This window comes from Salmo salar, chromosome 13 (assembly GCF_965601325.2).
Source record: "Salmo salar chromosome 13, fSalSal1, whole genome shotgun sequence".
In the NCBI taxonomy this organism is placed as follows: Eukaryota; Metazoa; Chordata; class Actinopteri; order Salmoniformes; family Salmonidae; genus Salmo; species Salmo salar.
The window spans coordinates 110,311,008-110,337,500 of record NC_138303.1 but is presented as its reverse complement, the minus strand read 5'-3'; the positions used below and the strand labels follow the sequence as shown (position 1 = coordinate 110,337,500).

Here is a 26,493-nt window from a genome sequence, read left to right as displayed (position 1 = left end):
AGAGGAGAGGAGAGGAGAGGAGAGGAGAGGAGAGGAGAGGAGAGGAGAGGAGAGGAGAGGAGAGGAGAGGAGGAGAGGAGATGAGAGGAGGCAGATAGAGAAAGGAAGACAAACAGGTAAATGGGCTGTACATAATATCATGATTCTATGCTCTCTAAGACAAACAAGATACTAGTAAAATAGTTGTTTCTGTACCACATAATCCCATTTGTCTGAGTGTTTTACCTTATACTCTGACATCCGGTACATGCCAGAGTTGTAATCCGTGGAAGCCGCTGTAGCGTAGGGACTGTTGAACACCCTGGGTGGACTCTCAAAACCTCCCACCTAGACAACACACACACAGAAACATTCCACTGATAAAAGAAATCAATAAAAACATGAATATTCTTAAAACGATGTCTTTGACAATGCTATGCCAAGGATTCACCACTAGTGAAATGGGCATATTATCCATGGTTAATTCAATATGGATTTTAATATTGATATTATTGTAAAGCCTGTTGTACACCAGCAGATGGCGCTGCATCATAAAGGCCAGGTCTAAGGTGGCTCACGCCATGCTCCTACAGTACATTTTGGAGCAGACAGACAGGTGGAGCAGACAGACAGGTGCTGATCACACTACCTGTCTGAGCTTTATCTCGGTGTAATTAGATAGAGGTGACAACCTGTCGTCCCCCTGGCCCCTATTCCCCATCTCAGCCCCTGGCAGCCCTGGCCCCTGGAAGCCCTATTACTGTCCCTCAGCCATGTCTGATTCCCCTGGACCCTGGAAGCCCTATTACTGTCCCTCAGCCATGTCTGATTCCCCTGGCCCCTGGAAGCCCTATTACTGGCCCTCAGCCATGTCTGATTCCCCTGGCCCCTGGAAGCCCTATTACTGTCCCTCAGCCATGTCTGATTCCCCTGGCCCCTGGAAGCCCTATAACTGTCCCTCAGCCATGTCTGATTCCCCTGGCCCCTGGAAGCCCTATAACTGTCCCTCAGCCATGTCTGATTCCCCTGGCCCCTGGAAGCCCTATTACTGTCCCTCTCATTCCCCATCAACATCTCCTGGCCCCTAGCAGTGCTGGCCCCACCATCACCCCTGAATGAAATCCCTGGCTCCTGGAGGCCCAAGCCTCAACCTTGTCTTATTCCCCTGGCCCCAGTACCAGCCCCAAGTGGCCCCAGGCCTCTGTTCCTCACCCTGTCCGACATGGTGTCCCAGTCCCGTGAGGCCAGAGATTCCAGGGACCCGTGATAGTTTGTCCCGAATCTGGAACTAGCGCTGTCCCAACGGGAACTGTTCTTGGGATCCATACCGTTCCCGTTCTCTCCACCAAACGTTCCATTTGTATCCCTGGATCCGTTCGCCGTCACGTCTCCACTCAGGTACAGTTGGTATTTGGGGTTCTGGTGGACTTTGACGGGATTGGATGGCTCGTCTTCAGATGGGGGACTTTCAGGCCTCTTGTTGGGATTAAAGTCTGATTCCTGGAGGAGGAGGAGAATATATTAAATCTATGGATGGAGGGATGGAGAGGGGGGATGGAGAGGGGGGAGAGAGAGGGGGGAGAGAGAGAGGGGGGAGAGAAAGAGAGAGAGAAAGAGAGAGACAAATCAATAGTATAGCTGTTGACAGACAGGCACAGCGCAGCACAGCGCAGGGAGCGCAGCGCAGCGCAGCGCAGCACAGCGCAGCACAGCGCAGCACAGCGCAGGGAGCATTTGATGGTATTTGAAGGTGCCGTATGTTCTGGAGAGAGATCTGAAATTGTATCATGTGCAAATCAAACCAGTGAATTCCACTGAACAGACATGCAATGGTGTGATGTGAACATTAGCAGCATATTACCGTACAGCAGAGTGGTAACAACATCAACACACACACGACATAGCATGCTACAGCTCATTATGCCTTTATTCCTGTTAGGAACAAGCCATTAGTTGGAGTTTAATATGTTAGATGCAAAGGTTAGGGTGCAGATGGACTGCTATTGGACACACATGCACAGGCGGATGGACAGGCAGATGGACAGGCTGATGGACAGGCGGATGCATAGACGGATGGACAGGCGGATGCACAATTGTGTTGACTGCTGTTGTTGTGGACAAACAGACAAGACAGACAGACAGACAGACAGACAGACAGACAGACAGACAGACAGACAGACAGACAGACAGACAGACAGACAGACAGACAGACAGACAGACAGGCCAGACAGACAGAGAGACAGACAGACAGACAGACAGACAGACAGACAGACAGACAGACAGACAGACAGACAGACAGACAGACAGACAGACAGACAGACAGACAGACAGACAGGCCATGCTGTGGGATCTTCATACGGAGCATGATCATGGGTTGGACGTGGTCTCGGATGCCAAGCAATCAGTGATTGGTGTGATCAGTTCTCTTGGCCCTTATAAATGAGCCTATCTAGAGGTCTACTTACCGAACCCATTCCAGAGCCTGCCATGGAGCCAGCCTGGCTCTGGCCCTGACCCTTCTGGGAATGACTGTCTGAAGGACTGCTGGGCTGTGGTGAGCCTGTCTTTGCCCCCTTAAGGCCGGGCTGAGACTCCATGGATGGAGGGGTTAGTTTGATAGAAGGTACCGGTTTCTTGCTCTCTACGGTGCTGCTGCTGCTATGAATGGCTGGGTTGGACTGGGAGGTGGACTTGGCTGTGGACAGCCTGACTGGGCTCTGGGTCTGTACTGTGGTACTACTGGGAGTGGCTGTGTTTGGGTTGGACCGGGAGTTCTGATAGGCCAGTACCTCCACAGTTCTGGCTGTGGATATCCTGATTGGCCGGTTAGAGTCTTCAGGCAGGGATCCGCCTATTGACAGAACTGGTGAGCCGTTATCATTGGCTGACGAGGGTTCGCCGTTCTCTGAGAACTTGTGGATCAGGTTCTTGACACTCCTAGAGCGGGTTAGACTAGATCCTCTGGACAGCACCGTCCTCTTATTGGTTCTCCAGACATTCTCTTCCTCCTCCAATGAGCTGTTCTGGCTCTTCCTGAGACCCCGTAGAGACGGAACCTCAGTGGGGGACAACGTCCCTCTGGTATGGCCATTACTGTCGACTGAATCTCTGCCTTGCTCTGCAGTCGCGCTACGGTTGCTAGGGTTGCTATGGTTGTTATGGCTGGACCCTCTCCTTGTCTCTTTAACGGCAGTGGCTTCCTAAGAGAGAAATCTATGGTTTCAGCACAGGCACAGTGGGTGAGGTTTCCCCTACATACAGATCTATGATCAGCTTCCCCTTACCCAATCCTAAACTTAACCATTAGTAGGGGAAATGCAAAAACTGATTCAAGATCAGCATTTTAGGGGCAACTTCACCCAACTCCCATTAGTGGGAGAGTGGGTTGAGCTTGGCATGTAACGAGGATGTCGTTCTGGAACATTTACTCTGGATTAAACTCTTGTTGTTTTCATTAGCTGTTGCATACTTCTTCCTTTAAAGGTCAGTAGAGGAAAGGGCAAAACCATTCCTGCATATAGTATGAAATATCCCTCCCAATTCACTCATGGCTGGACAGGAGAAACACAATGACTGATATCACGGAAGAACAATACAGCAGAAAACGCCCTGCTGTGGTGAGGAAGGACTTAACCATTAGAGTCATCCACTAGTCATCCATTAGAGTCATCCACTAGTCATCCATTAGAGTCATCCACTAGAGTCATCCATTAGAGTCATCCATTAGTCATCCATTAGAGTTAACCATTAGAGTCATCATTTAGAGTCATCCATTAGAGTCATCCATTAGAGTCATCCACTAGTCATCCATTAGAGTCATCCACTAGTCATCCATTAGAGTCATCCACTAGTCATCCATTAGAGTTAACCATTAGAGTCAGCCATTAGTCATCCATTAGTCATCCATTACAGTCATCCATTAAAGTCATCCACTAGAGTCATCCATTAAAGTCATCCACTAGAGTCATCCATTAAAGTCATCCACTAGAGTCATCCATTAAAGTCATCCATTAGAGTTAACCATTAAAGTCATCCATTAGAGTTAACCATTAGAGTCATCCATTAGAGTCATCCACTAGCTCGTGTATTGAGTTAATCCTCAATACACTCTGAGAGGTGACAGAGATGTAACAGGTTATCTATCTTCTGTGCCAGTTGAATGTCTCACACTATATTACAGCTCCCAGCTATATTACAGCTCCCAGTTAGAGGATCACTATATTACAGCTCCCAGTTATATTACAGCTCCCAGTTAGAGGATCACTATATTACAGCTCCCAGCTATATTACTGCTCCCAGTTAGAGGATCACTATATTACAGCTCCCAGCTATATTACTGCTCCCAGTTAGAGGATCACTATATTACAGCTCCCAGCTATATTACTGCTCCCAGTTAGAGGATCACTATATTACAGCTCCCAGCTATATTACAGCTCCCAGTTAGAGGATCACTATATTACAGCTCCCAGCTATTTTACAGCTCCCAGCTAGAGGATCACTATATTACAGCTCCCAGCTATATTACAGCTCCCAGCTATATTACAGCTCCCAGTTAGAGGATCACTATATTACAGCTCCCAGTTATATTACAGCTCCCAGCTATATTACAGCTCCCAGTTAGAGGATCACTATATTACAGCTCCCAGCTATATTACAGCTCCCAGTTATATTACAGCTCCCAGCTATATTACAGCTCCCAGCTAGAGGATCACTATATTACAGCTCCCAGCTATATTACAGCTCCCAGTTAGATGATCACTATATTACAGCTCCCAGCTATATTACAGCTCCCAGTTATATTACAGCTCCCAGTTAGAGGATCACTATATTACAGCTCCCAGCTATATTACAGCTCCCAGCTATATTACAGCTCCCAGTTAGAGGATCACTATATTACAGCTCCCAGCTATATTACAGCTCCCAGTTATATTACAGCTCCCAGTTAGATGATCACTATATTACAGCTCCCAGCTATATTACAGCTCCCAGTTATATTACAGCTCCCAGCTATATTACAGCTCCCAGTTAGAGGATCACTATATTACAGCTCCCAGCTATATTACAGCTCCCAGTTATATTACAGCTCCCAGCTATATTACAGCTCCCAGCTAGAGGATCACTATATTACAGCTCCCAGCTATATTACAGCTCCCAGTTAGATGATCACTATATTACAGCTCCCAGCTATATTACAGCTCCCAGTTAGAGGATCACTATATTACAGCTCCCAGCTATATTACAGCTCCCAGTTATATTACAGCTCCCAGCTATATTACAGCTCCCAGTTAGATGATCACTATATTACAGCTCCCAGCTATATTACAGCTCCCAGTTAGAGGATCACTATATTACAGCTCCCAGCTATATTACAGCTCCCAGCTATATTACAGCTCCCAGTTATATTACAGCTCCCAGCTATATTACAGCTCCCAGTTAGAGGATCACTATATTACAGCTCCCAGCTATATTACAGCTCCCAGTTATATTACAGCTCCCAGCTATATTACAGCTCCCAGCTAGAGGATCACTATATTACAGCTCCCAGCTATATTACAGCTCCCAGTTAGATGATCACTATATTACAGCTCCCAGCTATATTACAGCTCCCAGTTAGAGGATCACTATATTACAGCTCCCAGCTATATTACAGCTCCCAGTTAGAGGATCACTATATTACAGCTCCCTATATTACAGCTCCCAGTTATATTACAGCTCCCAGCTATATTACAGCTCCCAGTTAGATGATCACTATATTACAGCTCCCAGCTATATTACAGCTCCCAGTTAGAGGATCACTATATTACAGCTCCCAGCTATATTACAGCTCCCAGTTAGAGGATCACTATATTACAGCTCCCAGCTATATTACAGCTCCCAGCTATATTACAGCTCCCAGCTAGAGGATAACAGTCTTACTCAGTAACCCACAGAGGACATAAGATGGTGTGATAGTGTGTCCCTTTAAGACTGTGTCTCTCTCTCCATCACCCTTCATTCTGATCCTCAGACCTCAGACCTCCAGTATACTGTCTCTCTCTCCATCCCCCTTCATTCTGATCCTCAGACCTCAGACCTCCAGTATACTGTCTCTCTCTCCATCCCCCTTCATTCTGATCCTCAGACCTACAGTATACTGTCTCTCTCTCCATCACCCTTCATTCTGATCCTCAGACCTCCAGTATACTGTCTCTCTCTCCATCCCCCTTCATTCTGATCCTCAGACCTCAGACCTCCAGTATACTGTCTCTCTCTCCATCACCCTTCATTCTGATCCTCAGACCTCAGACCTCCAGTATACTGTCTCTCTCTCCATCACCCTTCACTCTGATCCAGAGTCCTCAGACCTCCAGTATACTGTCTCTCTCTCCATCACCCTTCATTCTGATCCTCAGACCTCAGACCTCCAGTATACTGAGCTGAAAATGATCATGTTAGTTTGTCTAATTTAATTACATTATCACATTATGTTTTCCATGCTTAGGGGGATTAGAGAGTCGAAAAGCTACAAATTCACATTATATAAGCTCTATATCTCTCTCTCTCTCTCTGTGTGTGTGTGTGTGTGTGTGTGTGTGTGTGTGTGTGTGTGTGTGTGTGTGTGTGTGTGTGTGTGTGTGTGTGTGTGTGTGTGTGTGTGTGTGCGTGTGTGAATTAAAGAGATAGCTGTGGTGTCGATGTGTCAAGGTGAACCCAGGCATATGAAATGAAACGGGCCCCAACGCAAAGCAGAGGACACACACACACACACACACACACACACACACACACACACACACACACACACACACACACACACACACACACACACACACACACACACACACACACACACACACACACACACACACAAACCCACTTCTCAAAATGGTGTTCCATTTCCAACACCGATAGCAGTGACCAAAAACAACTCATTTTCCATTTAGCCAAAGAGCTACTTCAATTAATAATCAAATAGCTGCAATTACATTACGCTAATGCTAGCGCTAATGCTACTTATAGAAATGAAGTGGGCAGCGTCCAGCAGCTGCTATGGCTATGGAAATTAGGCCTAAGCTCTAATCCTGGTCCTGGGTCTCAACTTGCATCCTCCCCCAGGGAGAGGTAGTGGCCGGCTGGGGACCACAGGGCCGGTTGGAGGGCCTCTCTGGGGGGTTAGGATCATTTCTAATCACCTTGGTATTTACTATATTTACAGGCCATGCAGGGATAAAGCATTTAAGCCCCCATTTTTTATGTTATTATTTTTAGCTGAAACCATGAGCTGAGTAAGTGATGTGTTAATATGTAACACATTGTAACACATGGTAGACACGGTTGGGGTCAATTTCATTTCATTTCAGGCAATTCAAGAAATAAACTGAAATGAGGAAAATTGGAAATTGTATTTTCAGTTGACTTCCTGAATTGACTGGATGGGAAATGGAATAGATTCTAACCCTGCTGATGAGTTAAAAAGATTTGTTTCAAAGTTAGGCCCTTATTCCCACTATGAGATAGGAAGAAGAGTCAGATGAGCTGGGTGACTTTTCAAATTCACATTACATTCTTGCCTTTTCCTTTTGTTGTGACTGGCAACGCGATATCTCAGTAGCCAGTAGGGAGGGATTATTTTCCCCCCGAAAATATACCAAGATTCAATACCGGGAATATTCATATTTATGGGGTCCCTGTAGCTCAGTTGGTAGAGCATGGTGTTTGCAACGCCAGGGTTGTGGGTTCGATTCCCACGGGGGCCAGCACAGGGAAAAAAAATGTATGAAATGTATGCATTCACTACTGTAAATCGCTCTGGATAAGAGCGTCTGCTAAATGACTAAAACGTATCCAGAGAGTCCTGGGAAATACCACAAAACAAATCAGAAGTGCCCATTTAAAGCATTTCAAATCACTATGCCGGTGTTTCCCCAAATAGGCTTGGCTGTGCCACTATGCATAGCCGCAGGAAGTAGGGGTGCTGGGGGTGAAATATATACAGTACCAGTCAAAAGTTTGGACACACCTACCCATCCAAGGATTTTTCATTATTTTTTTTACTATTTTCTACATTGTAGAATAATAGTGAAGACATCAAAACTATGAAATAACACATATGGAATCATGTAGTAACCAAAAAAAATGTTAAACAAATCAAAATATATTTTATATTTCAAATTCTTTAAAGTAGCCACCCTTTGCCTTAATGACTGCTTTGCACACTCTTGGCATTTTCTCAACCAGCTTCACCTGGAATGCTTTTCCAACAGTCTTGAAGGAGTTGCCACATATGCTGAGCACTTGTTGGCTGCTTTTCCTTCATTTATTTAAAACTATTTCCACTCTTCATCTCCCTGTTATTCATGAGCTGATCTGCGATCTGTATAATCAGCAACTAGATGTTGCCAAATGTAGTTGATTTTCTGTAATTTGTTGGAGGTTGTCTATCAAGTGAATTGTGCATAGGCCTATCAAATGTGTGACTGTCTGAAGAGTCACAATGTCAGCTCAAAGAGACACACGTTCTTTTATAGGTTATCCTGTAGGGGTTTCCTGTAGGATATTTTAACTGCATTTGGGTCATGTGTGCAGTCTGCCAGTGTCAATTATGCATGTGCTTTGAATTCATGGCGACTTAGTTTGAAGTAAATACACTACACTAGCGACTTAGTTTGAAGTAAATACACTACACTAGCGACTTAGTTTGAAGTGAATACACTAAACTAGCGACTTAGTGTGAAGTAAATACACTACACTAGCGACTTAGTTTGAAGTAAATACACTAAACTAGCGACTTAGTGTGAAGTAAATACACTACACTAGCGACTTAGTTTGAAGGAAATACACTAAACTAGCAACTTAGTGTGAAGTAAATACACTACACTAGCGACTTAGTTTGAAGTGAATACACTAAACTAGCGACTTAGTGTGAAGTAAATACACTACACTAGCGACTTAGTTTGAAGTAAATACACTAAACTAGCGACTTAGTGTGAAGTAAATACACTACACTAGCGACTTAGTTTGAAGTGAATACATTAGACTAGCGACTTAGTGTGAAGTAAATACACTACACTAGCGACTTAGTGTGAAGTAAATACACTAAACTAGCGACTTAGTGTGAAGTAAATACACTACACTAGCGACTTAGTGTGAAGTAAATACATTAGACTAGCGACTTAGTTTGAAGTAAATACATTAGACTAGCGACTTAGTTTGAAGTAAATACATTAGACTAGCGACTTAGTGTGAAGTAAATACATTAGACTAGCGACTTAGTTTGAAGTAAATACATTAGACTAGCGACTTAGTTTGAAGTAAATACATTAGACTAGCGACTTAGTGTGAAGTAAATACACTAAACTAGCGACTTAGTGTGAAGTAAATACACTACACTAGCGACTTAGTGTGAAGTAAATACATTAGACTAGCGACTTAGTGTGAAGTAAATACATTAGACTAGCGACTTAGTGTGAAGTAAATACACTACACTAGCGACTTAGTGTGAAGTAAATACATTAGACTAGCGACTTAGTTTGAAGTAAATACATTAGACTGAAGGTGAAATGAAAACAAGAGCCCTTTCCTCTACTGACCTTTAAAGGAAGAAGTATGCAACAGCTAATGAAAACAACAAGAGTTTAATCCAGAGTAAATGTTCCAGAACGACATCCTCGTTACATGCCAAGATCAACCCACTCTCCCACTAATGGGAGTTGGGTGAAGTTGCCCCTAAAATGCTGATCTTGAATCAGTTTTTGCATTTCCCCTACTAATGGTTAAGTTTAGGATTGGGTAAGGGGAAGCTGATTCTAGCTCTGTATGTCGGGGAAACCTCAGGCTAGTGCCACATTGGGGAAAATGTTGTAATTTCCCAGGTCTTGTCATTTCATTTTGTGGGAAAATGTGAAGAGTGTTCCCGGGACAGAGATCCCGAGATCCCAGATACCCCATGTTAATACTCTCTTTTAATAGGCACTTTTCTTCTTAAATATACATTTTACACCATTGAATAATGCAACAAAAACTGTATTACACTCTCAGCATTGAAATTCACACTCATTACATTACATTTTAGGTTCGAGACAAAAGGACAGAATTGTTATATTTTATTTAACTAGGCAAGTCAGTTAAGAACAAATTCTTATTTACAATGACAGACTAGAAACAATGGGTTAATGTCAGCTCGGGGATTTGATCCACCAACCTTTGGGTTACTAGTCCAACGCTCTAACCACTAGGCTACCTGCCAACCCATAAACAGCAGGTTTCAAACAGCATGTCTTCAATGTTAGCCTATAAATAATTTACAATAAACCCTCTCCTATGAATATTAAAGTACAGTAGACTTACCTTACAACATTACAACAAACCAGACTTCATTTTTATAGAGGAGACAGACCCCTATGTTCAGACTGAGGGCTGTCCCCATAGAGGAGACAGACCCCTATGTTCAGACTGAGGGCTGTCCCCATAGAGACAGACCCCTATGTTCAGACTGAGGGCTGTCCCCATAGAGGAGACAGACCCCTATGTTCAGACTGAGGGCTGACCCCATAGAGACAGACCCCTATGTTCAGACGGAGGGCTGTCCCCATAGAGACAGACCCCTATGTTCAGACTGAGGGCTGTCCCCATAGAGGAGACAGACCCCTATGTTCAGACTGAGGGCTGTCCCCATAGAGACAGACCCCTATGTTCAGACTGAGGGCTGTCCCCATAGAGTAGACAGACCCCTATGTTCAGACTGAGGGCTGTCCCCATAGAGTAGACAGACCCCTATGTTCAGACTGAGGGCTGTCCCCACAGAGGAGACAGACCCCTATGTTCAGACGGAGGGCTGTCCCCATAGAGACAGACCCCTATGTTCAGACTGAGGGCTGTCCCCATAGAGACAGACCCCTATGTTCAGACTGAGGGCTGTCCCCATAGAGTAGACAGACCCCTATGTTCAGACTGAGGGCTGTCCCCATAGAGACAGACCCCTATGTTCAGACTGAGGGCTGTCCCCATAGAGACAGACCCCTATGTTCAGACTGAGGGCTGTCCCCATAGAGTAGACAGACCCCTATGTTCAGACTGAGGGCTGTCCCCACAGAGGAGACAGACCCCTATGTTCAGACGGAGGACTGTCCCCATAGAGACAGACCCCTATGTTCAGACTGAGGGCTGTCCCCATAGAGGAGACAGACCCCTATGTTCAGACTGAGGGCTGTCCCCATAGAGTAGACAGACCCCTATGTTCAGACGGAGGGCTGTCCCCATAGAGACAGACCCCTATGTTCAGACGGAGGGCTGTCCCCATAGAGACAGACCCCTATGTTCAGACGGAGGGCTATAGAGGAGCCAGAGACCCCCACCCTCGCCCTCAGCTCTATTCCTCAGTGGCCCCAGCACATAGCCATATGGTGCAGAGTTAGAGAACACGGCCTGACCCAGATCTCATACAATCCTGTACTACTGTAAACCCTGTCTGCCTGTGAACGTACCGTATGTGTGTTAAGGATGGTGCCGCTAATACCGTCGCTAATATAATATTCTCACTAATACTGACTCCTCTCTATGAACCACAGTTTCATCCCTGGATAGGGATTATTGGCCTCTAAACATAACAACATCTAGCAAAAGCCTGTTTTAATTGATATTGTTTACAGATGGTTTATCATGGAGGCCAATGCCTTTCAGTATCATCAGAAAAATTACTCACGATACACAGTTAAATGTGTGCGTGTGTGTGTGTGTGTGTGTGTGTGTGTGTGTGTGTGTGTGTGTGTGTGTGTGTGTGTGTGTGTGTGTGTGTGTGTGTGTGTGTGTGTGTGTGTGTGTGTGTGTGTGTGTATCCGCATATATATGTAAAACAAGCTAAAAGAAGTCAAATCCTTCATTAATGTAAAAATAAAATGAATGAACCAATTAGTGATAAATAGTTGCCTGGCTGTTTGACGTGCACATATATTTTATAAAGGGTGACATGGTAAGGAGCATTCAGCCCCTGGCAATCTGCTTGGCAATATGGTGTGTTGTCCTTCTCCTTGTAAATAACATTGTTTCTCTGCCACCAGTGACTACTCTGTTCTGCTCTACTCTGTTCTGTTCTGCTCTGTTCTGCTCTGTTCTGTTCTGCTCTGTTCTGTTCTGCTCTGCTCTGTTCTGCTCTGTTCTGTTCTGCTCTGTTCTGCTCTGTTCTGCTCTGCTCGGTTCTGCTGCTCTGTTCTGTTCTGCTGTGTTCTGTTCAGTTCTGCTCTGCTCTGTTCTGTTGTGTTCTGTTCAGTTCTGTTCTGCTCTGCTCTGCTCTGTTCTGCTCTGCTCTGTTCTGCTCTGCTCTGTTCAGTTCTGCTCTGCTCTGTTCTGCTCTGCTCTGCTGCTCGCTCTGCTCGCTGCTCGCTCTGTTCTGCTCTGCTCTGCTCTGTTCAGTTCTGCTCTGTTCTGCTCTGCTCTGCTCTGTTCTGCTCTGCTCTGCTCTGCTGCTCTGCTCTGTTCAGCTCTGCTCTGCGTCTGCTCTGCTCTGTTCTGTTCTTCTCTGCTCTGCTCTGTTCAGTTCTGCTCTGCTCTGTTCTGTTCTGTTCTGCTCTGCTCTGCTCTGTTCTGTTCTGTTCCGTTGTGTTCTGTTCTGTTGTGTTCTGCTCTGTTCTGTCTGTTGGCTGTTCGTGTGTGTGCTCTGTTCTGTTCTGCTCTGCTCTGTTCTGTTCTGCTCTGTTCTGTTCTGCTCTGTTCTGTTGTGTTCTGTTCTGTTGTGTTCTGCTCTGTTCTGTTCTGTTGTGTTCTGTTCTGTTGTGTTGTGCTCTGTTCTGTTCTGCTCTGCTCTGTTCTGTTCTGCTCTGTTCTGTTGTGTTCTGTTCTGTTGTGTTCTGCTCTGTTCTGTTCTGTTCTGTTGTGTTCTGTTCTGTTCTGCTCTGCTCTGTTCTGTTCTGTTCTGTTCTGTTCTACTCTGTTCTGCTCTGTTCTGTTCTGTTCTGCTCTGCTCTGTTCTGTTCTGTTGTGTTCTGCTCTGCTCTGTTCTGCTCTGCTCGGTTCTGCTCTGCTCTGTTCTGTTCTGCTGTGTTCTGTTCAGTTCTGCTCTGCTCTGTTCTGTTGTGTTCTGTTCAGTTCTGTTCTGCTCTGCTCTGCTCTGTTCTGCTCTGCTCTGTTCTGCTCTGCTCTGTTCAGTTCTGCTCTGCTCTGTTCTGCTCTGCTCTGTTCTGCTCTGCTCTGCTCTGTTCTGCTCTGCTCTGCTGCTCGCTCTGCTCTGTTCAGTTCTGCTCTGTTCTGCTCTGTTCTGCTCTGCTCTGCTCTGTTCTGCTCTGCTCTGTTCTGCTCTGCTCTGTTCAGTTCTGCTCTGCTCTGCTCTGTTCTTCTCTGCTCTGCTCTGTTCAGTTCTGCTCTGCTCTGTTCTGATCTGTTCTGCTCTGCTCTGCTCTGTTCTGTTCTGTTCCGTTGTGTTCTGTTCTGTTGTGTTCTGCTCTGTTCTGTTCTGTTGTGTTCTGTTCTGTTGTGTTGTGCTCTGTTCTGTTCTGCTCTGCTCTGTTCTGTTCTGCTCTGTTCTGTTCTGCTCTGTTCTGTTGTGTTCTGCTCTGTTGTGTTCTGCTCTGTTCTGTTCTGTTGTGTTCTGTTGTGTTCTGTTCTGTTGTGTTCTGCTCTGTTCTGTTCTGTTGTGTTCTGTTCTGTTGTGTTGTGCTCTGTTCTGTTCTGCTCTGCTCTGTTCTGTTCTGCTCTGTTCTGTTCTGCTGTGTTCTGCTGTGTTCTGTTCTGTTCTGCTCTGCTCTGTTCTGTTCTGTTCTGTTCTGCTCTGTTCTGCTCTGTTCTGCTCTGCTCTGTTCTGTTCTGTTGTGTTCTGCTCTGCTCTGTTCTGCTCTGCTCTGTTCTGTTCTGCTCTGTTCTGCTCTTGTTCAGAACAGACTGCTGTTTCTCTACGTAGTTCATATCCAACCATATGAACAGGAGACAGACTCTGATTCTGTGAATGATCATCATTTCATCAGGGGAAAAAAGGACAGGTCGTGTAAAGAGACAGATTCCAGATGTTTCCATACATCTGGCTGAGTATACACCTACGGTAGGAAACTGTTCCAGGAACAGATGAGCAGGCAAACATTCCATACAGCTCGCTATATATATCTAGGATGAAACTGACACCAGTTCAGTCCAGATACACCAGTTATATTCCTCATGTAGCTAACGTTCCATTTGTGCATATCTCAGCTTATTTATTATATCTTATTGGATAAAGAAATGGTCCACGTAATGATTTATAAAATAAATGTTTACGTACATGCAATTCACAAACGACTAAGCATTTGAAAGCTTATTTTGGGAGAAAGATCCTGTTAGATGGATGTAAAGCGAGATGGAGAGAAAGAGGGTAAGGGTTTATTTACCATGTTATTGTCTTGGTGTTCGTGTTCACTCTTCCCCTGCATGTTGTGGTGGGTGAACCCTGTAGGAGAAGTCCTGCAAGTCGGTAGCTCAGAGCGTCTCTCTCGGTATGTCCTGTAAGGGAGTGGCAGGACCTGCTCCAGTTACCTCAGTCTGTCTGCCTGGGTTGCTTTCTCTGATATACACACCTGCAGCTCCAGTTGGGCACGCAGCAACCACTACACACACACACACAGGGTTAGTATGTTGGCATACACTGTACAGCAACCACTACACACACACACACACACAGGGTTAGTATGTTGGCATACACTGTACATCAACCACTACACACACACACACACAGGGTTAGTATGTTGGCATACACTGTACAGCAACCACTACACACACACACACACACACAGGGTTAGTATGTTGGCATACACTGTACAGCAACCACTACACACACACACACACACACACAGGGTTAGTATGTTGGCATACACTGTACAGCAACCACTACACACACACACACACAGGGTTAGTATGTTGACATACACTGTACAGCAACCACTACACACACACACACACACAGGGTTAGTATGTTGGCATACACTGTACAGCAACCCCTACACACACACACACACAGGGTTAGTATGTTGGCATACACTGTACAGCAACCACTACACACACACACACACACACACACAGGGTTAGTATGTTGGCATACACTGTACAGCAACCACTACACACACACACACAAGGCCCAATGTTACATAGGAACAGAATTGAAGGGTCTATCCAAAAGGGTGACCTATAGAGAGAAAAAAGGCCAAGCGAAGTTTACAGTACTCACAGTACAAGCCTCTTCGTTTTGAGCCTCTCTGTTCTCTCAACCTCTGTTCTCTGGCCCTCCGTCACGCAACTCAGTTCAGGAGCTCAAGTTTGTTGAACCTCTTTCAGGCTGAAACACAAGGAAAAAAAGAAATGGTTTTAATATTTTAGCTTTAATAAGGACTCCAACACTCAGGTAAGGCTTAAATGAAGAACGTGAACTACCACTTTTCAATGACATTACATTGTACGAACGTGGAATAAACGTTGAACTGATGTCTGTGCTCAGTGGACGGTGTGTCCCTGAGCCACAATGTTGTCATAGACATAAAAACTGTAAAAAAAAAAAAAAAAAAAAAAAAAAAGCACTTGTCAAGTCAATGACCAATCCTTCATAACAGAACACTTCTAGAACACAGTACTAGCCAATAGGAATGAGTTCATGTGAAGGCAATATTATTTCACAATTATAACCCTCTCAATACAGTGATGCATGATGGGTGTTGTTTCACAATCGCCCCCACCAGAGGGCAGTATTTAATCATCGCCATACAGTTTATGAATGGCACAGAAATGACAGAACCTGACATGGTGGCTTTGTAGAGAAGAAACATCTTATCCAAAAGAAAGTCTCCCATAATGATCATATGACACAGACCTGCACAGAGATCCTATTACATTCCTTTACCAAGATGAATGATTTTTAGGCATGTTACTAGGATCCCAACGTCCATTCAATAGTTGTAATATGTAATGATATATGTATCTGCCACTATGGATGGCCACAACTACAGGACAATCAGGAAAAAAGCATGGACATCCAGTGAAAACATCCACAAAGCTGATAAAGATACTGATACAGATGCTGATACAGATTATACTCATACAGATATTGATGCTGATTAAATTGATACTGATACTGATTAAATTGATACAAATACAGATACTGATTAAACTGATACAGATACAAATACTGATTAAACTGATACAGATACAGATACTGATACAGATACAGATATAGATACTGATACAGATTAAACTGATACAGATACTGATACAGATTAAACTGATACAGATACTGATACAGATTAAACTGATACAGATACTGATACAGATTAAACTGATACAGATATAGATACTGATTAAACTGATACAGATACTGATACAGATTAAACTGATACAGATACAGATTAAACTGATACAGATACAGATACAGATACAGATTAAACTGATACAGATACAGATTAAACTGATACTGATACAGATTAAACTGATACAGATACAGATTAAACTGATACAGATACAGATGAAACTGATACAGATACAGATACAGATTAAACTGATACAGATACAGATTAAACTGATACTGATACAGATTAAACTGATACAGATACAGATGAAACTGATACAGATACTGATACAGATTAAACTGATACAGATACTGATACAGATTAAACTGATACAGATACAGATTAAACTGATACAGATACAGATACAAATTAAACTGATACTGATACAGATTAAACTGATACAGATACAGATTAAACTGATACTGATACAGATTAAACTGATACAGATACAGATTAAACTGATACTGATACAGATTAAACTGATACAGATACTGATACAAATTAAACTGTTACATGAAAACATCCTCGGTACAGACATGGATTCTCCATTTGATTTGATTGCTTTATCATTAATAATAAAATGGCTAAATTGATGCGTATAAAATCAAATGAATAAATCAAACCACAATTAGGCAAAAACAGGAAAACAGGATTGAGACTAAAAATATATTTATTTCCGTCAGGAAGTAGCCAATATCTATCCATGAACTACAGTAATTACATAGAAGAATAGTCACGGTGGAAATGTGTTCGTGTGGTGTGTGTGTGTGTGTGTGTGTGTGTGTGTGTGTGTGTGTGTGCGTAGCTGCTTGGCTAAAACACAACACACAGTCTTCCAGTGATTAAGGGCCGAGTTTCATGCAGATCCACTCTGTGTGAGCACGCCGTGTGTGTGCCTGCGTTTCTGTGTGTGTGTTCGTGTGTGTGTGTGTTCGTGTGTGTGTGTGTTCGTGTGTGTGTGTGTTCGTGTGTGTGTGTGTTCGTGTGTGTGTGTGTTTGTGTGTGTGTGTGTTCGTGTGTGTGTGTGTTCGTGTGTGTGTGTGTGTAAATCTGTTGGCATCTGCTGAAAGGATAAACAAAAAGCAGCGAAGCCTCATTAACCTTTTGTTTATATGGCGTTGGAAACGAGGTCTACCCAGCATGCAGCAGTGATACACACCCACACACACACACACACACACACACACACACACACACACACACACGGCGGGCTCACGCAGAGCTGATCGCCAGCTGTCAAGCAACTCCGATTAGATGCTTAGAGAAAATATTAATTGTAGATGTATTTAGAATTACAGCTCACTCCATCATTGTGAGTGAATATTGTTTTAAATATTTTCCCAATGAGCATATCTATGTTTTATTTGCATCCATGTTATGTACATCACATCTATTAGTATTTAATAAGGATCCCCTTTAGTATCCTGCCAAAGCAGCAGCTACTCTTCCTGGGGTTTATTATGGATCCCCATTAGATCCTGCCAAGGCAGCAGCTACTCTTCCTGGGGTTTATTATGGATCCCCATTAGTTCCTGCCAAGGTAGCAGCTACTCTTCCTGGGGTTTATTATGGATCCCCATTAGTTCCTGCCAAGGCAGCAGCTACTCTTCCTGGGGTTTATTATGGATCCCCATTAGTTCCTGCCAAGGCAGCAGCTACTCTTCCTGGGGTTTATTATGGATCCCCATTAGTTCCTGCCAAGGCAGCAGCTACTCTTTCTGGGGTTTATTATGGATCCCCTTTAGTACCTGCCAAGGCAGCAGCTACTCTTCCTGGGGTTTATTATGGATCCCCATTAGTTCCTGCCAAGGCAGCAGCTACTCTTCCTGGGGTTTATTATGGATCCCCATTAGTTCCTGCCAAGGCAGCAGCTACTCTTCCTGAGGTTTATTATGGATCCCCTTTAGTACCTGCCAAGGCAGCAGCTACTCTTCCTGGGGTTTATTATGGATCACCATTAGTTCCTTCCAAGGCAGCAGCTACTCTTCCTGGGGTTTATTATGGATCCACATTAGTTCCTGCCAAGGCAGCAGCTACTCTTCCTGGGGTTTATTATGGATCCCCATTAGTTCCTGTCAAGGCAGCAGCTACTCTTCCTGGGGTTTATTATGGATCCCCATTAGTTCCTGTCGAGGCAGCAGCTACTCTTCCTGGGGTTTATTATGGATCCCCATTAGTTCCTGCCAAGGCAGCGGCTACTCTTCCTGGGGTTTATTATGGATCCACATTAGTTCCTGCCAAGGCAGCAGCTACTCTTCCTGGGGTTTATTATGGATCCCCATTAGTTCCTGCCAAGACAGCAGCTACTCTTCCTGGGGTTTATTATGGATCCCCATTAGTTCCTGCCAAGGCAGCAGCTACTCTTCCTGAGGTTTATTATGGATCCCCATTAGTTCCTGCCAAGGCAGCAGCTACTCTTCCTGGGGTTTATTATGGATCCCCATTAGTTCCTGCCAAGACAGCAGCTACTCTTCCTGGGGTTTATTATGGATCCCCAGTGATTACACTGATACAGATACCGATACTGATTACACCAATACTGGTTTACACCGATACTGATTACACTGGTACTGATACAGATACTGAATACACTGATACCGATACTGATTACACAGATACCGATACTGATTACACCGATACCGATACTGATTACACCGATACCGATACTGATTACACAGATACCGATACTGATTACACCGATGCCGATACTGATTACACATATACCGATACTAATTACACGGATACCGATACTGATTACACAGATACTGATTACACAGATACAGATACTGCTACAGATACCGATACTGATTACACTGATACCGATACTGATTACACCAATACTGATTCTGATTACACAGATACAGATACTGCTACAGATACTGATTACACTGATACTGATGCTGATACTGATTACACCAATACTGATTACACTGATGCTGACACTGATACTGATTACACCAATACCGATTACACTGATGCTGACACTGATACTGATATTGAAGGAGTAAGATGCTTGAGTTGAGAGAGATACGGTATATCTCATCAAATGGTTGTCGAGATAGTGAGATACATGTACATCAAAACTGAGGCTATTCTTCAGTGGGCTGTGACAATAGAAAGCGATAAGTGAGGACAATACCATACTGAAGCATGACTGAAGAACATAGACCACAACACCAAGGAGCTTCCAACACTGCCTCCCTGACTCTACTCTCAGGATGTTTGTCTTGGCAACAGAATACATATTTGTAACGGATACATAACAAAACTGAAAGCACTGGGTGGCCGTCTATGGGAAAATATCTGATGTACACACACAGCTCTCAAGTATGTCTCCCTTCGAATCATTTTTTTTGTTCTTCAAATTGGGATTTGGAAAGTACATGTACTTAATCCAATAAGGCCTATTGATATGCAGTGAGGCATTTCATTACGGCACTGTGACATTACCTGGTTAAATAAAGGTGAAATAAAATCAAATAAAAAACATTGGCACCACTCTGAGCACTGATGGAAACTGCATGCTTTCCCAGAACACGCTGACACACTCTTGGCTTGAACTGAGTCAACCCATGTGCCTTGACTTGTCTTGTCTGGGAAGACAAACATCAGGTGATCACCAAGAAGAATGGTCAATTAATCACAAGGACATACAAATTCTCAGCCTGGTGGCTTTTGTTTATACTGTACCTAAGATATATTGTTTATACTGTACCTAAGATATATTGTTTATACTGTACCTAAGATATATTGTTTATACTGTAATTAAGATATATTGTTTATACTTTACCTAAGATATATTGTTTATACTGTACCTGAGATATATTGTTTATACTGTACCTAAGATATATTGTTTATACTGTACCTGAGATATATTGTTTATACTGTACCTAAGATATATTGTTTATACTGTCCTTAAGATATATTGTTTATACTTTACCTAAGATATATTGTTTATACTGTACCTGAGATATATTGTTTATACTGTCCTTAAGATATATTGTTTATACTGTACCTAAGATATATTGTTTATACTTTAGCTAAGATATATTGTTTATACTGTACCTAAGATATATTGTTTATACTGTACCTAAGATATATTGTTTATACTGTACCTGAAGATATATTGTTTATACTGTACCTAAGATATATTGTTTATACTGTACCTGAGATATATTGTTTATACTGTAATTAAGATATATTGTTTATACTGTCCTTAAGATATATTGTTTATACTTTACCTAAGATATATTGTTTATACTGTAATTAAGATATATTGTTTATACTGTCCTTAAGATATATTGTTTACACTGTAATTAAGATATATTGTTTATACTGTCCTTAAGATATATTGTTTATACTTTACCTAAGATATATTGTTTATACTGTAATTAAGATATATTGTTTATACTTTACCTAAGATATATTGTTTATACTGTACCTAAGATATATTGTTTATACTGTCCTTAAGATATATTGTTTATACTGTACCTAAGATATATTGTTTATACTGTACCTAAGATATATTGTTTATACTGTAATTAAGATATATTGTTTATACTGTCCTTAAGATATATTGTTTATACTGTAATTAAGATATATTGTTTATACTGTCCTTAAAATATATTGTTTATACTGTACCTAAGATATATTGTTTATACTGTACCTGAGATATATTGTTTATACTGTACCTAAGATATATTGTTTATACTGTAATTAAGATATATTGTTTATACTGTCCTTAAGATATATTGTTTATACTGTACCTAAGATATATTGGCAGCATGAATAAAGTGGAGAAAATAGGTTGCTTGACTTCCTACCATCAATTATTTTATGATAGCCTGAACATGTCCCAAACCTATATTTACAGATAAATGCTTTGAAACTCATTAATTCTAAACTATCAAGCCCTCTGAAAGCTGTCAGTCAGTTTGTGTTCTGTTGGCAGCTTTGAGCCACACCAAGCACCAATTCCACCTTTATTTAACTAGGCAAGTCAGTTAAGAACAAATTCTTATTTTCAATGACGGCCTAGGAACAACGGGTTAACTGCCTTGTTCAGGGGCAGAACGACAGAGCTGTACCTTGTCAGCTCGGGGATTCAACCTTGCAACCTTTCGGTTACCAGTCCGACGCTCTAACCACTAGGCTACGCTGCCGCTCCATCATCATCCATCATCCACACCAAGTATTGTGAAGATTATAGTTTGTCTGTTTTTTTTTTATATATATCAATACAGTACATCTACTCTAAGATGTTGTGGTCACATGTATGAAAGGAAAACATAATTTGGGGGGGAGATAAGGGTGGGTAGAAAGGGTTTTGAAAACCACAAAGTGTCCTAAAAGCTGTCAGTCAGGTTCTGTACTGTTAGCATTCCTGAGCCCTACCCAGTACCACATCCACATCCTGGGACTAGCAGAGTTCATAACAATCTACACAGTGGATATTTTTAGTGGGGTGTTCAATAGTTCAAAAATAGTTCTGCAATCAAAGAATCCTCTAACCCAGCATGGCTGGAACTTTTTTTAAGAGACCTTTTTTACAAAATATACACAATTAAGAGCGAAGTGACCACTACTATTATTTTAGAAACGTTTTATTTTTTTAGATACTGTTGTCTTTTCTGTGTGTGGTCATACTATATACACTGACAGACAAGTACCAACAGGATAGTGTTTACCTTTTGCCCTGAGGCAGAATATGCTGCTGTCATAACATACAGGCAATTTCCATATCTATGTAATTACACTGCTGAAATGTAAAGTAGAGGCGGAATAGCATTTCATCCAGTCACCACCCCATCAGGATACCGTACCTGAAACAGGGAGACCATACGAGGTAATCAGCTGAAATCAGGTTACACCTGTCCAGAACCAACTGTCATAAAAGCGTGGATCATCTACAAAATCAACAACAACAGGCGAGTTCCACAAGCAGCTGTAGCTTTGACAACAAACAATTTACTTCTATAGTTTTATGTTATCTGGTTAACCACAAGCAGCTAGCGTAATAACCTAACGTGACCGCAAACAAATCATCTTGAACCAAGCACCTTCCAAATCAAATCAAATGTTATTTGTCACGTGCGCCCGAATACAACAGGTGTAGTAGACCTTACAGTGAAATGCCGAATACAACAGGTGTAGTAGACCTCACAGTGAAATGCTGAATACAACAGGTGTAGTAGACCTCACAGTGAAATGCTGAATACAACAGGTGTAGTAGACCTTACAGTGAAATGCTGAATACAACAGGTGTAGTAGACCTCACAGTGAAATGCTGAATACAACAGGTGTAGTAGACCTCACAGTGAAATGCCGAATACAACAGGTGTAGCAGACCTCACAGTGAAATGCCGAATACAACAGGTGTAGCAGACCTCACAGTGAAATGCTGAATACAACAGGTGTAGTAGACCTTACAGTGAAATGCTGAATACAACAGGTGTAGTAGACCTCACAGTGACATGCTGAATACAACAGGTGTAGTAGACCTCACAGTGAAATGCTGAATACAACAGGTGTAGTAGACCTCACAGTGAAATGCTGAATACAACAGGTGTAGTAGACCTTACAGTGAAATGCCGAATACAACAGGTGTAGACCTTACAGTGAAATGCTGAATACAACAGGTGTAGTAGACCTCACAGTGACATGCTGAATACAACAGGTGTAGACCTTACAGTGACATGCTTACATACAAGCCCTTAACCAACAATGCAGTTTTAAGAAAACCCCTAAAAAAAAGACATAATAATAATAAATAATGAAAGAATAACAGCTATATTTTCACAGGTTGCTGTTTATTGTAATGAGTCTTGTCTTGGAGGCAGAACTGAACGAGTTCCCCTTAAAGCTTCCACATGCTTCGGGTTCGGACTCGGCTCGGCGAACCGAACGAGTGTGCTCGCATAATACCATAAAAGACCTTCGCTTGAAAAATGAGAAAAGACGGAAATAGTATAGTTTGTCCACCTTGAGACGCCGTAGCCAGTATACATACACTGCCTCAAAAATAGTCTGAATTAATCTAAGATTAAAAAATAAATTATGACAGATTTCTTCAGTTGATGTTTTGCCGAGGAGATCTTAGTCGCACAATTTTACATCTATGGTGTTTTGGTGCAGTATTTCTCAAGTGAAAAAACGTGCATTGAAAACTAGTCGTCTCTCATTGAAACACTTAATTGAAAAATCCCTACTGTTGACCAATGACCGACAATGGGGCTGAGCCATTCAGTGTGTTTCTGTGCCGTTATCTTTTTGGGGGGGGGCTTTCGTGACCTGACACTCACACTTTACTTTCCCCCCCTCCTGCTACTATCACTGACTTTGCTGATAGCTGCTTTAAATGAGGAAAAATGTGCTGACTAGGACAGTGATATGTGGTTGTCCCACCTAGCTATCTGGAGATAGTCTTACTGACAGTTGTGGCTGCTTTGCGTGATGTATTGTTGTCTCTACCTTCTTGCCCTTTGTGCTGTTGTCTGGGCCCAGTAATGTTTGTACCATGTTTTGTGCTGCTACCATGTTGTTGTCATGTGGTGCTGCTACCATACTGTGTTGTCATGTGTTGCTACCATGCTGTTGTCATGTTGTGTTTCTACCATGCTGTGTTGTCATGTGTTGCTGCCTTGCTATGTTGTTGTCTTAGGTCTCTCTTTATGTAGTGTTGTGTTGTCTCTCTTGTCATAATGTGTGTTTTGTCCTATATTTAGATTTTATATATCTGTTTTAATCCCAGCCCCCGTCCCTGCAGGAGGCCTTTTGCCTTTTGGTAGGCCGTCATAGTAAATAAGAATTTGTTCTTAACTGACTTGCTTAGTTAAATTAAGGTTTTTTAATTTAAAAAAAAGGTACTATCTGTAAGTTGCTTTGGATAAGAGAGTCTGCTAAATGACTAATATGTGTGTGTTCATGGCTGGGAAAGGTTAGTCTGCCTGATTAATCCCTTTACCCAGCCCCCTCTCGCCTACAGTACCTGGGTCTTGGGAGGGTTAAGTGTTCATGCTGAATGTATGTGTCTATGGAAAGAGTAAGGAAAGGAGGAGATACCTAGTCAGTTGAACTGAATGCATTCAACTGAAATGTGTCTTCCGCTTTTAACCCAACACCCCTCTGAATCAGAGAGGTGCAGGAGTCATTTAACACAACGCCCCTCTGAATCAGAGAGGTGCAGGAGTCATTTAACACAACGCCCCTCTGAATCAGAGTGGTGCAGGAGTCATTTAACCCAACACCCCTCTGAATCAGAGAGGTGCAGGAGTCATTTAACCCAACACCCCTCTGAATCAGAGAGGTGCAGGAGTCATTTAACCCAACACCCCTCTGAATCAGAGAGGTGCAGGAGTCATTTAACCCAACACCCCTCTGAATCAGAGAGATGCTGGGGGGGGTGTTGGGTTAAAGGTACAGTCCATCAGAAGTTGTCCTGATACAGCAGGTTTGGCTGGTAGTATTGGTTGAGGAGCCACAGAGAAGAGAACCAATCAGCATGCTTGTCAGTCAGTACTATAGAGCCAGCCCTGTCCTGTTGTCCACTCAGTACTATAGAGCCAGCCCTGTCCTGTTGTCCACTCAGTACTATAGAGCCAGCCCTGTCCTGTTGTCACTCAGTACTATAGAGCCAGCCCTGTCCTGTTGTCACTCAGTACTATAGAGCCAGCCCTGTCCTGTTGTCCACTCAGTACTATAGAGCCAGCCCTGTCCTGTTGTCACTCAGTACTATAGAGCCAGCCCTGTCCTGTTGTCACTCAGTACTATAGAGCCAGCCCTGTCCTGTCTAGGATGTCAGTCAGTGGTTCTATAGTCTATCTGTTGCCAGTCAGTGGTTCTATAGTCTATAGGTTGTCAGTCAGTGGTTCTATAGTCTATAGGTTGTCAGTCAGTGGTTCTATAGTCTATAGGTTACCAGTCAGTGGTTCTATAGTCTATAGGTTGTCAGTCAGTGGTTCTATAGTCTATAGGTTGTCAGTCAGTGGTTCTATAGTCTATAGGTTACCAGTCAGTGGTTCTATAGTCTATCTGTTGTCAGTCAGTGGTTCTATAGTCTATAGGTTGTCAGTCAGTGGTTCTATAGTCTATAGGTTGCCAGTCAGTGGTTCTATAGTCTATCTGTTGTCAGTCAGTGGTTCTATAGTCTACAGGTTGCCAGTCAGTGGTTCTATAGTCTATCTGTTGTCAGTCAGTGGTTCTATAGTCTATCTGTTGTCAGTCAGTGGTTCTATAGTCTATAGGTTGCCAGTCAGTGGTTCTATAGTCTATAGGTTGTCAGTCAGTGGTTCTATAGTCTATAGGTTGTCAGTCAGTGGTTCTATAGTCTATAGGTTGCCAGTCAGTGGTTCTATAGTCTATCTGTTGTCAGTCAGTGGTTCTATAGTCTACAGGTTGCCAGTCAGTGGTTCTATAGTCTATCTGTTGTCAGTCAGTGGTTCTATAGTCTATAGGTTGTCAGTCAGTGGTTCTATAGTCTATAGGTTGTCAGTCAGTGGTTCTATAGTCTATCTGTTGTCAGTCAGTGGTTCTATAGTCTATAGGTTGTCAGTCAGTGGTTCTATAGTCTATCTGTTGTCAGTCAGTGGTTCTATAGTCTATCTGTTGCCAGTCAGTGGTTCTATAGTCTATCTGTTGTCAGTCAGTGGTTCTATAGTCTATCTGTTGCCAGTCAGTGGTTCTATAGTCTATAGGTTGCCAGTCAGTGGTTCTATAGTCTATAGGTTGTCAGTCAGTGGTTCTATAGTCTATCTGTTGTCAGTCAGTGGTTCTATAGTCTATAGGTTGTCAGTCAGTGGTTCTATAGTCTATAGGTTGTCAGTCAGTGGTTCTATAGTCTATAGGTTGCCAGTCAGTGATTCTATAGTCTATCTGTTGCCAGTCAGTGGTTCTATAGTCTATAGGTTGCCAGTCAGTGGTTCTATAGTCTATAGGTTGCCAGTCAGTGCTTCTATAGTCTATAGGTTGCCAGTCAGTGGTTCTATAGTCTATAGGTTGTCAGTCAGTGGTTCTATAGTCTATCTGTTGTCATTCAGTGGTTCTATAGTCTATAGGTTGTCAGTCAGTGGTTCTATAGTCTATAGGTTGCCAGTCAGTGGTTCTATAGTCTATAGGTTGCCAGTCAGTGGTTCTATAGTCTATCTGTTGCCAGTCAGTGGTTCTATAGTCTATAGGTTGTCAGTCAGTGGTTCTATAGTCTATCTGTTGCCAGTCAGTGGTTCTATAGTCTATAGGTTGCCAGTCAGTG

At 42.8% G+C, this 26,493-nt stretch overlaps 1 protein-coding gene and 1 non-coding gene across 9 annotated transcripts in view; one reads left to right on the top strand and one right to left on the bottom strand.

Annotated features, from left to right (window-relative positions):
* Positions 1–26,493, bottom strand: part of LOC106568538 (uncharacterized) — a 66,808-nt gene that overhangs the window by 18,455 nt on the left and 21,860 nt on the right. For 3 of the 8 annotated variants that reach the window (XM_082960592.1, XM_014138963.3, XM_014138964.3), the window contains exons 2-6: positions 15,140–15,247; positions 14,307–14,522; positions 2,445–3,179; positions 1,192–1,479; positions 226–327 (exon numbers count right to left, since the gene is read on the bottom strand). In XM_082960592.1, coding sequence (XP_082816718.1) covers positions 226–327; positions 1,192–1,479; positions 2,445–3,179; positions 14,307–14,348 — 1,167 coding nt within the window. In that variant the 5' untranslated portion in view covers positions 14,349–14,522; positions 15,140–15,247. The remainder of the gene's footprint in view (positions 1–225; positions 328–1,191; positions 1,480–2,444; positions 3,180–14,306; positions 14,523–15,139; positions 15,248–26,493) is intronic. The other 5 variants (XM_014138965.3, XM_014138966.3, XM_014138968.3 and 2 more) reach the window with 3 other exon arrangements.
* trnaa-ugc (transfer RNA alanine (anticodon UGC)) lies at positions 7,642–7,715 on the top strand. The gene has a single exon. It is a non-coding gene; the product is annotated as a tRNA-Ala (tRNA).